Genomic DNA, 12,618 nt, shown 5'->3' on the forward strand with positions numbered 1-12,618 from the left:
CATATAACGATGTTTTTTTCTGGAGGTGTTGGTCCTCCTGACCCACCAGAGCTCAGTGAGCTACTTGGACAGGAAGTTTTTTATATTTGCTAATATCAATAATATAAACTAATATTATATTAGTTAAATATAATATGAACTAATTCCTTAGTATGTGTCACTTCACAGAGGCCAGGTTAACTGCCTCTAGCCCTTAGATAATGTCTTTGGTGACTTAGATTTTTCTGACGTACATAAGCCAGAGCATGTGTAGCCCACCTAGCAAATTTGAGGGGTCTGCCATAATATAATGGTACCCTTTGGGGCAGAAGAGAGGTAAGAGCAAGACCTTTGGTGTTCTGACTGGCCACTTAAGTTATTCTTCACTTTATAAGCCTCACCATCCACTTTGGTCACCCTGGAGGATTACTTGCCTTTGACCAATTTGTGACCCTTAGCACTTCATCCATGTCACTTTCCACCTTTTAATTTTTTTTTTCATCATTTGCTTTCATGTTTAAATTGAAAACATCTCAGAAGAAGGTGTTTCTGTTTTCAGAATGCCAACCAAGAAACACAAAGCCCAAATCTTGTTCAGGTCCTTCAGTTTCTGCTGAAATAATTAATGAGGTTTTGTGTGAGCTGTTGAGAAGTGCCTAGAGATTCTTAGATTTGCCTACACAGTTGAGATGGTGCACCTTGGCCAAATAATTGTTTGTAAAGCAATTTTGTCTCTAATAAAAAAGGCACTGCTAAAAATCAGTTCCTATTATTTTTCATAGAGAATTTTCCATCCAAACTGTAAGCTTAGAATTGCTGACCATCTCCTTAAGCACTTCCAGGTAATAATGATACATATTCTTCCAGCTAAGATATATCATTAGTTTTTGTCAAGCAAAGCTTAGTTCATAGCTGTAGAAATATATGATTTACTGGCCTCCAGCCAATCTATTAATTACCTGCTAGTTCCTTAATGCAATTGAGGCTTTGTTTGATTTCAGTTGGTAAAGGATCAGTACCTCATAAATTATTTCTCTAAATAACTTTACAATGCTATGGAAGTTTAATTTTTTTTTTTTAATAAATAAGAATAAATATGTAAGGGACAGCTTTAAATTGCAGTTATATAAGGCAACTCTTTCGATTTGAGATATCAAATAGTAGCACCATATCTGTGTGAAGAATATCTAAATGTCATAGATCTGTTACTTAGGCACCTTCCTTTCTTTGGGAGAATCTCAGTACTTTTACACGTACCAGACTGAAGACTGGTTTGTTTTTGTCCTGGGTTGGCTTATATGATGCTTGTATCCCCAACTGTCTGTTCTGTTGAAGCTGGGTAATAAGTTTTGCACCTTTAAGGGTTGTTCTGAGAGTGATGGACGAGAGAGAAGAAGCGCAGACTTTGTTATCAGAAACTGCACTTGCTCCCCCACATCCTGCTCCTGGACTGTGTTGTCTACAGCATGGACAGACAAGACAGCAGGGCAGATGTCTCCTTTGCTTTTTAGTTAATTTTAGCTAGCTGAGGCAGAGAAGTTCCCTGGACACTCTGGGTTTTCTTTTTCTTGGACCTGTTTAAACCTGTTCTGGACTGAACACCCAGAAGAGCACCAGCAGCTCACACCTGTGGCCCACCGGGCTGGGCCTGGGCCGCGGCATTTCCAGTGCTGGAGGGACTGATAAGAGACTGAGTGAGCCAAGCTACAGCCCACAAAGGGGGCTTTCTGAGTTTGTCATCTCCTTTAGAGCAGCAAGAGATTTTATTGCTTATTATTGTTCATTTTTTTGTGCTGGTGAATGCTTTGCCTGTTAAATAAACAGTTTTTTCCCACTTTTCTCCAAGGAAATCTTTTCCTGAACCAGTTAGGGGAGGGGCCACTTGAATCTGCTTTCTAGAGGAACCCCTTTAGAGGCTTTTCTCCCAAATTTGCTCTAAATCAAGACAGTTTTGTACTGCTTAGTTTGGTTTGGGTTTTTTTGGTCACATTGTTTTAAAATTGTAAGATCAGATGAAGAGATCTTGGGCCAGGTTTCACTAGTGGTAAGTCAATTGAGAGAATATACAATAGTTAAGGCTCTGGCTGTGTTAAAATATTTGAGACCAATAATAGATTTTAATCTCTTTTAATGTATCGCATTCCATTTTTTTTCCCAGAAGTTATAAGCTACTTATATTTTTTTTTTTTTTAATGTGGGAGAATAGATGGCAAACTCACCATTTGCAGAAGGAAAAAGCTGTGGCTGTCTGGAAATGTCTAGGAAACAAGCTTTAAGCAGGTCAAATACCTTAGGTCCTAGGCCTTGCTTAGATGCTTCTATCTGCTAAATAAGCCAGTGGACAGGATTGCTGAGTTAGGACAGGTATTACACACTCTTGCAATGGGCCATTACTTTGTTTTGTGTGAGCTGAACTCCCTGAGAGAACAGGTATGCCCAGGTGAAAGGAAGTATATCAATCCATTTTCAGCTGTAACCTCCAGTGAAAGAAGTTAAAATCTTCCAGTCAAACACAGCAGGCAAAAAGTAGTGTTCTTGTATTGTGATGTTGTATTCATCAGACTGGATGAGGCACTTGCCTGAAGCAGGGAATCACCATAGTAAGTGGCTGGCAAGCTTCTAGAATAATCTAGAAATTATTTCACCTAATAAGATTTCTCAGGATCAAATCTTCTTGACCTTGGCTTGTTAATATGTGTTTGGGTGGAGGCTGTGAGGAGTGGGTGAAGTGGTTAAGGGGACAGAGAAGTGCATGGTCTGTACAAGAAGGCTGAGGCCAGGAGTGCTTGCTATGGTGGGTACTGGAAAGAGCAGCAGCAGAAGTTGTGCTAGAAGCAGTACAGTCCTTGCTCTCCTGCTCTGCTCATGGCTTCAGCCTGAAAGAAAAATAGCTGAGGTACCCAAAGTCACCTGTGATGAACTGGTAGCTTTTGCTTGGTCCTGCTTCCTTCTTTCTCCCTGCCCCCCAAAAAAATCCTCAGCCAAGGTTACTTGGTACTGCACACTAGATATTCATTTACAAACACTCCCTGTGGGATTTTAGCACCCACATAGGAAAAAATGACTTAAAGATGAGAACAGCTATAGAGGTGATCTCTGTTGTCCCAATTTGTATAGGCTGGCTAAGTAGGGGGGAGGTGGATTGCCCATTGAATGTGCACCAAAAGGAAAGATTCAGGTTTGTATCATTGCTGACAGGTGGTTCTGACTGAAAAATAAACACCAAAGGAAAGCGGCTTTGGCTGAAAATTGGATTCTTAGCAGCAAGAAGTGCCTGATCTGATTGTTTGTACCTTTTTTTTACTTATGTCTCCTCTTTTTTCCCCTTGGCCCTGTGACTTTCAGCCCTTTCAGTATTGCTAGTCAGTCTCTCTGTGCCTGGAAGGAACACTCTGCCCTAGCATGGAAGCAACAGCTTCTTTTATCTTGAGTGCTATAGGTATCTAACTTGTGCATATCAGAGCAAAACTGATAAAGACTGCTAAGACAAGATGGTCATTTTCAATTTTTAATAGCTTATCAGGTTTTAAAAGCCTCATGAAAGAGCTGTGTGTTAGTTAAATGATGATTAATAGGGAAGCTTATGAAAAAAGATACAATTAATGTTTGATTTTGTAATAGTGTTAGACTTGTCTCTTTTCTCTGACTTTAATCTGTATAAACAAAAGGATCACAAGAGAGCAGCTTGTCTCTGCTTGTTTAAATCAACTGGAATTAGTGGCACATGCCCTTTGTGGCCCCCAAGTTAGGTGAAAGTGCTGAAAATTATTGTGGTTTTGTACCAGGATAGTCCAAGATTTAAAGCTAAGACATAAACCACTTTATATCAGAAGAGTCAAACAGTCTGTGGAAAAATATAGGAACTGTAATAAAGTTAACATTTTTGTGTCATAGGAGAGGGGGAAAAGAAGAAAAAAAAGGTATTGTGATTATTAACTCTTGGTTATTTTTCTTTCCCAATTGTTATGCAGATTGCTGTAGAGCCACCATAGGGGACTTCTGCCTGGGTGAGAAGATAGTTGTGTTTACAGTGCAAGTTCTCACCTGTGACAAGGTGGAGGATCCATCTGTAGATGGAGGGTGGCCTTTTCAGGTTTTAATACTTGCCTGTCTTGTAGTTTAAGCTGGCTGGGCAGCAGGTTCAGATAGATAGAAATGTAATAAATGAATCTGATTCGTGCTAAGAATTGTAACTATATCAATATTTTAGAAAATATTTGTTAAAAAGTAATAGAGGGAAAAAAATGGAATTAGTGTCACAAAACAGATGTTTTCAGATGTTCATGAGAAAATAGGATTCAGGATGTAGTTTGAGATAAGTAAAATCCCAAAACGGAATAGGCCTTGGGATAATTAGGGAATCAGCCTTGAAATGAACAAAATTGGGATAATTCCAGGTATCTATGAAATAATAAAGCTTATTTTTGGGATATAATGGTGGCTTCTATTACACAAGACTTGGGGTGCATGTGCAACCTGTGGGGTTGTTCAAAGGACACTGACAATGAGGAGAAGCCTTCATCAGAAGAGACCACCAAAAGCCAGAAGACCCCTTAGAAACAAGCGGAGCAGGTGCTGTGCAGTACAGTGATGTAGATTTCAAGAATCGAAAATAGGAGGAGATTTATGGGGAAATATTGATGGATATGTATTAGCATACAGTATATAAGTTGTGTTTGGATTCCTTTGTTTTTTGTACAGGAGGCAGGGTGAGAACCCCCCCCACCTAGTACCCTGGTCGGGTTTGTACCCTGGTCAGTTATGCTTATGCTTTATCCAAACCATTGCCAAATTATTTTTGTATCTGCTTGATTATATTTGATTGTATTATTTTATATAAAATCGCTGCTCAATTAAAATTGTTGCTAAATTCAACTTTGTTGTTTGTTGAATTAGACATATAGAATTTTATTCATAACAGAAATAAGCTATTTGCAAGTGCCGTGGCACAGTCAGATGAAGATTGGCACTAGTCTGATCAAAACAGTTCAAATTTCTATTTAGAGAAACAGGGAAAGCAGTCAAGTACCAGAAGCTAAAAGCCATATAAGATCTCAAGCTTATTCCCTATGCCACTATGAACAATTAATTTAGCACTGTCAACTGGTTGTGGGTTTTTATTTATAATGCAAATGTGCTGATGTTCTCCTTCTTCACTTGCAGCTGCCCTTAGAGCTTGTGCTGATGGAGGTGCCAATCTTCTCTACCACATCACAGAAGGGAGCCAAGAAAGGTATGTCAGCAATACATTTGAAGTGATTGAAGCCATCTCTTCTCAATGAAAATAAAATGTGGAGTAGGATTTGTTCAGTTACTTAAGTAGCTGCTTGCTCTGTGCGTGGTACTTTAATGAACTGTGTCACGTAGTATAATATTTTCTCTGCGTTATCCTAAATTTTTATTCTCAGCTCCAATTTATAAAAACACAGGTAGTCTGAAACACCATTTTCCCTGAAGCCCACTGGTCTTTTTTTCCTCTTGAAAGCTCTGCTCTCAGTCTGTCTTATTTTGTGCATCCATCAGAGTTAGGCCTCTGAAAAAATTTGCTGTGCCCCTAGCAAGGGTTGCCTAGAGGAGCATCTGATGCTTGTCATCATGAGCTGAAACAAAGTATGTCCTCTTCTTTTTTCATGAGGCCTTAGAGGAAATCTACTTACTTAGACTTCCTAGGAAGTCTTTTTGTGAATTTTTTTTTAATTAGCATCAGGGCATTATAAATGACCAAAGGCAAGTACAGACACTATAAATGTGTACACTAGGTGAGGAAATATGACTGGAAGAATATGGTCTTGTTTTCTGCAATGGCATTTAAAATTGCAAAACATCCCAGGTTTCTGCAACAGAGGTGTTGAGTGGGGGTTGTGATGCAAAATGATTCAAATGATTTCTTATAGTTGTAGTGGAGCTATGAAACATTGTGCAAATTTAGCTTACTAAGGATTCTTTTTGCTTGTCTTTAGGATTTTCAGGTTTTTTGAGCAAGAATTCATAAATAAGTATTTTAAAAAAGTGAATTGATACACTGACTCTTGGAGCAAAGTAATGAGAAAGGCATCTGGTAGAACTTACAAGCTTATGAACAGTTTTATTCATACAGAAAAATCTGACACATAGTTTGCTTTTCATCTAATGGAAAGTGTATGATGGGGACAAGAGGAAGCTCAGTTTCCTCCTCTCCTTCAGAAAAAAAGACAAGAGTTAGAGAGGAAGGCTGTAGTCCAAAAGTAAAAATTAAAGTAAAAATTTCTTCCCTTGTCACCTGTGAAAAGTTTATCTAAAGTTCTCCAACTGCTAAGACTGAAGCCTGGGAAGCACTATTGTTGTAGACTATGTTTTATAAAATTCTCTTTGTCCTTTTCTAGTAGTTGCTCACAGAGCCATGGAAAGAAAACTTAGGCAGGTGTCTGTTTGAATTCAAGACTAACTTGCAGCAAACAGTTCTCTTTGATAATGGTGATGCTCTCCAGAGAGCAGCATTTGAGAGCTTTTGCTTTACCTTCTCTGGTAACCCATTCATCTGTTCTGCACATATTTATGTTTGCATTAAATAAATATAATTCAGGGGAAAATGGATGATTATACTTTGACTTAATAGTCCTTTCAGTCTTACATACTTGGCCCTTGGAGTACTCTTTTCCTCTATCTTTCTTCTTCTCATCTTAATTGCTTTGGTTGGATATATTTTACCTTCAAAGCAGTTCTTTTGAAACAAAAAAAAAGGAGTGCATAATTTGGATTTTTGTCTTTAAAGAAATCATTCTGCTGGAAAGAATATCCATTTACTTCTCTGAAGTATTTTTTCTTTAAATTCCCTGTCCATTGTTATTAAAGAGCTGTCTGCTCAGACTGTACTGACATACTAATAATTTTTAATGCTGTCTTAACATTTTAAAACTATACTATATTCAAAGCCTTGATATCTGTGTTATATCACAACCCAAAAAAACAATAGTCCTTTAATTTTAAGGATATTATAATATACAACAGACATAAACAAAGAATTTGATTGATATTTTGGGCTTGATTGTCTGTGACACTAAATTTTATGAAGAATCCTTTAGAATGGAAAATAGTGATAATAGTTTGGGAAAAGAATAGCTTGCAGTATGGGGCTCTTGTACTGGACATAAGTGCTGTGTACTGATGCTCTTCCTTTGGAGATAAGTTCATATTACAGATTCACAGAATAGGTAAAGTTGGAAGGGACCCCAGTGGATTGAAGAAGCCCTTCTTGTCTTTGACAGCCTTGGCCAGCTTTAATTCCAGATGTGTCTTGACCATTTTTATCTCATTTATACTCACTGTGACAACCTCCCTGTATTCATTCCAAGTGTCCTGACACTGATTCTATTTCCTGCCTCTAGTTCTCCATTTTCTTGCCTACACTCAAGTAAAGACAGGAGTTCCTTGATCATCAACAGGCCTCTTTCCCCTCGGCCTGATTTCTTTCTCACTGGGATGCAAGATGCCTGGGAATGGAGGAAGTGATCCTTGAATATCAACCAGCTTTCTTAGACTTCTATTTCCTGCAGGCCTCATTCCCATGGGATTCTTCCAAGAAGATCCTTGAAGAGGCTAAAGTTAGCTCTTCTGAAGTTCATGGTTACAGTCTTACTGCCCTGCTTCCTCCCTTCCCCAGACTGAACTCCACAGTCTCATGGTCACTACAGCCAAGGCTGTGGCCATCATTCACATCTCCAACAAGGTCTTCTCTGTTTGTTAGTATGAGATCAAGCAGCACACCATTCCTTGTGGGATTATCCACTTCTTCTGTCTGGAAGTAGTCATCAAGGCTTTCCAGGAACCTCCTGGATGGTTTGTGCTTCACTGTGTTGTTTCTCCAGTAGATGTCAGAGTAGTTAAAATCTCCCACAAGAGCCAGCACCTGTGACTTTGAGGCGTCTTTGAGCTGCCTGTGGAAGGCCTCATCAACCGCCTCCCCTCCTGCCTGGGCAACCTGTAGCAAACACCCACAACAGCATCACCCTTACCAGTCTCTCATTTTATCCAAGCTCATAAGCCCTCCACTCCCTCATCATCCTCACCAAGACAGAGCTCAATCCATTCCAAGTGTTACCTCACTCATAGAGGGCAACTCCACTACCACACCTTCCCAGTCTATCTCTCCTAAATATTGCATAGCCCCTCATGACAGCATTCCAGCCACAGGAGTTATCCATCTGTATAATCACAGTGGGATCTGTGACTGCACACAGATCTCTCCTTCCTGGTTTGTTTCCCATACTGTGTGTGTTGGTCTATAGGCACTTTATAGAGGTATTTGATTGTGTCCATATCCCAGAGGGATGATGCATAGTCTTTCTACTGCTTGTGTCTTTGGATGCTTGTGTTCCCTCTTAAGCCTCCTTTTGCTGCCGCCATGGTTGCTGTAGTTCTTCTTCAGTGCTGAACAATTCTTTAACTTGCTTTTCATTATGTTGGCCTATGCCAGTGGATGAAAAGCAGGAAAGGGTGATTCAAGAGCCCCCCACCTCCATCTGTTTCCTATTTCTCCACTGATATCTTGACTTGCTTTTGTGCTAGACCCATCAAGCAAAGGAAGTTCACACCTTCCTCTCTATAGCATTGCACAGGCTGACATAGCAATGAGACTTTGTCATGGGTTTAACATATGTAAGATGTTATCTGTCTTCCTCTGTTTTTGTGGTGTCATTTTAATGACATTTTTATATTGGTTTTCCCATTTTCTCAAAAGATCTGAGTTGCAATTATTTTTGTTTAAAAACAAACCTGTCCAAGAAAACTTTAATTTTTGTAAGTGCTAACGAGGAGAAACCATGCCAGGTTTTTTCAATGATATGTTAAAACAAATTGCCTTTTAGAGCATGAGGGCTAAGAGGAATAACCAAAAGGGGAGGATAATTTTCCCTTAAAGAGGCTGGTCCTTGGGACCTGTCAGTACTGGGGACATGGGAAAGGCAGGAGTGGAAAAGGACAGAATGCTGGTGCTTTTCTCCCTCAGAATCTACAGTCCAGAAAGGTAATTTTCCTTAGACTGTTAACACCAATTCCCACTTAGAAATAAGGATTACTGCTAAACCATTCTTGATTGCTAAACATTTGTTACTAATCAGAGTTACAGGTGAGTTGCTGATCTTTATGGGTTCTTTGCTCATTCTGTCTGCCTTGCCAATCCAATTTTGAATTTTCTTGAGTCATTATGAAGCACTGCTTTCCACTTCAGCATTAAGCTGTTGTTTATCTGTATCACGCTGCAGAACTTGTTTCTCAACACCTTGTGATTACATCTCAGGACATTGATTAACCTGGGTGTCACTGGCTTTGGGGTATACACAGGTGAAAATGCATTGAAAACTATCATCACATTGGAACTTTTAAAACCAGGCATTAGTTCTTGTGTCTTGGATGCTGTTTCCCAGAGAGATATCAAATCCAATGTACTCAGGTTTTGCAGTGTTAAGAGCATCAGGTCAAAGAGGGGAGTGGTGAGCTCTACAGGAAGAAGGATAAACCAATCATGAAAAATACGGTGTTTCTGGAGTTCTGGTTAGTATTACAGACTGACTGTGTGACACTAGCCAATCATGAAAAATACTGTGTTTCTGGAGTTCTGGTTAGTATTACAGACTGACTGTGTGACACTAGCCAATCATGAAAAATACTGTGTTTCTGGAGTTCTGGTTAGTATTACAGACTGACTGTGGGACACTAGCTGACTTGCCTACGGTCACAGAGAACATCACTTTCACTAGCCTTTCAGTTTCTCTCTGTGAACTATATAAAATAGAGTAGCAGTAAAACTGGAAAATGGCAGCATTTTCTACATATTAAGCATAAATGAGGTGAACTCAGGTAATGCATGAAAACACAGCTGCTACTATACAATTCTTCTCTGAACTGGCTGTAAATGCAGGCAGCTTCCAGAAGCCCTATGGCAGTTTTTAAAAATTAGGAACAAATTTTGTAAACATTTCCAGTTGATGCAGCTGCTAAATTTCAAATACAGACCTCAAAAATATAGTTTTACAATCAACTTGTATCTTTGAAATCCCTGTCATGATATAGTTCCCCTTCAGCTTTAGCTTGCCTAACTTCACCCATCCCTAGGCAGAGCTCTGTGCACTCCAGCTTCTCTCTTAAAGAATGGGCAACTCTTCTTCCCCACCTTCCTATCCTGTTCTTCCTAAAAAGCCTGCATCCCTGCATTGCCACACCCAGTCATATCTCTGTGATCCCAACAAGATTGTAGCTCTGCAACTGCTCACAGATCTCTTTGTGTTTCTCCCAAGCTGCATGCATTTTTCAGGGGGTTTATTTTGCATCAAAGTTTGAAAGCTAAACAAAAGTTTAACCTTTCAATAGGAAAACTAAGCTAATATAACTTCCATGAGGAAAGGTAGCTATCATCATATATTTGCCTGTGTGAAAAGTGGAAAGAGGAATCATAATGTCTGTATATTTTGAAGGTTTCATGTGTGCATTTTAGCAATTAATGAGGGTTAGTAGTCCCTTGGCTACTTCAGTTGGCTATTTGTAGTTTACACTGAATTTGGCTAATCTAAGAACCAGTGCCTCCACTGACAAGACAACCAAAAGAGAAACCTCTGGACAACAGCTAGCAAAACTCATCTGCAAAATGAGGTCTGTTTTTCCTGAATAATCTTCTACTCGTGGAAAAGTGGGTCCCTAATAAGATTATTAGACTGAGAAATTCATGCATACTTTTCTGTATTCCATATTGGATGAGAAATAGAGTACTTATGAAGGTAATTAGCCACTGACATAACTTAATGTACAGTTGAGAGGAATTCTTTGCTTGAACTCTTCAGATTAAACTGAGTATTGTTTTTAAGGCATCCTATATTCAGGCAAAATTTAGGGCACTGATGCAGAAAACACTGAATAAGATTATCTGAGTAGAGTTCTACATGAAGAGTCCAATGATCCTTTCTTGTCTTTAAAACCTATTCATTGTATGATTTGGGGAGGATGTGAGACAGTTATATTCATGAAGTTTTTGCTTTATTCGTGTTGATATGAGAATATGTTTTAGTACTGTTTAAAAAAAATATAACCTCTGAAACTGTGAGGTCAAAGCCAGCCCCTTTGCTGCTAGTAGTGAAGAATTCTTTGATTTGAGGGATTACAATCCAAAAGCCAAGAAAGTTGGAAGCTCAGGCAGTGCTTTATTTGTCAAATGGCTTAAAGGAAATCTTTTACATCAGACATCTTTGCCTGACATAAAAACTGTAGCAGTGTTTAAAGATCAAAATTAGAGTCTTGTGTTTATCCTAATAAATTCTGCAGGCATGTTCAGGAAAAAAAAAACCCTATCCACAGTTTCCTCCTTTAGGAAATACCTGACCTGGGATCCATTTTTAGAAAACAGCCAGGCACCAACAAATTTAAAGAAACCGAAGAAATCTATCTCTTAGTGTTTGGAAGGATTAATACATTTGAAGTTACATAATGTGTTTGCTTCAGGTAATACAGATGAGAAATTCTCAAGATACTTCAGAATCGTGTAATTTTTTGCTTTTTTCATTTATATCTTCAATTTAATTACTTTCACTCGATTGCATTTTCAAATACATTTATATTCCAGTAGCTGTGCACTGTTAAGTCAAGATTTGTTTCAGAAACAGTGAAGAGTTGAGGTAGCAAGGCATGAATATCATGAAATATGCATAGTTTCAGTCCTCAATTTAAACCAAAATTAGCTTCCTATATTGGAAGGGGTTTCCTGAAAGTATTAGGGCAATAACATCACTAGGCATATCAGACTTTTTTGGTCTCTGAATCAAACGCTTACAGAAATTATGAGAGTTGGAAATCACTGGTCTATTTTTATTTTTTTTTTTTTACTGCTAGGTTCATCTTCATATTAAACAGCTGTATAAGCCAGACCCAGGAGTATGTATTCTTCTGGAGTAAAGGAGTTATTTCTATTCACTTAATCATCTTATGCTATAAAGGAAAAATCTGGGAGCTACACCACCATTGGCTGGGATTCACTTGAGAATTTTAGGAGGGGCAGAAGTAGTCTTTTACATATCACAAGAAGTGGAGATATATTTTGAGAGAGACACCAGCAACTGGGTTTACTTGGAGGTGCTTTTAAGTGAACTTACTGCATAAACCATAACAGAAAATGAGCAAGTTTTTGGATTTTTTTATCCTTCTCTCAAACTGAAAATCAAATGGCAGATAATAAAACATATGGTCTCGTAAATATTAGCAGTATCTAGGTGAGATTAAATTGCTCTACATGTTGAATTTCTATTGCTTTTGCTACTCAAGATGGTAATTGTAGAATCATAGTAATATTTATGACTGAAAATTATGGGAGGTGACAGCACTGCCTGTTGTGACCCATGAAATTTAGATCTCTAATAGAAAAAAGGTTTCGTAGCATCATGCCCTTGCAGAAGCTGTGAAATGCCTGGCTTTTCATCCCTGAGGTACATGTGTGTACGTAGATGTATGAATGCCTTGTTTCTTTTATGTCAGGAGACAGTGCAAGCAGGTAACTACCTTACTAAAGGAACCTGCTTTCTTTACAGGAGAAGGTAGAAAAGAAAAAGCAGTGCCCAGTAGAACCTCTGGATATGATTCACAAGAGGCAGATGTTGATGTAGCAGGTTTTGTGTCAAGCAA

General features: G+C 38.7%; 1 protein-coding gene across 2 annotated transcripts in view; it reads left to right on the plus strand.

Moving 5' to 3' along the window:
* The window catches only part of TPK1 (thiamin pyrophosphokinase 1), a 304,375-nt gene that overhangs the window by 111,335 nt on the left and 180,422 nt on the right, over window positions 1-12,618 (plus strand). For both annotated transcript variants that reach the window (XM_054639468.2, XM_077178868.1), the window contains one exon: window positions 5,143-5,212. In XM_054639468.2, coding sequence (XP_054495443.1) covers window positions 5,143-5,212 — 70 coding nt within the window. The remainder of the gene's footprint in view (window positions 1-5,142; window positions 5,213-12,618) is intronic.

Source organism: Agelaius phoeniceus, chromosome 1 (genome assembly GCF_051311805.1).
Source record: "Agelaius phoeniceus isolate bAgePho1 chromosome 1, bAgePho1.hap1, whole genome shotgun sequence".
In the NCBI taxonomy this organism is placed as follows: Eukaryota; Metazoa; Chordata; class Aves; order Passeriformes; family Icteridae; genus Agelaius; species Agelaius phoeniceus.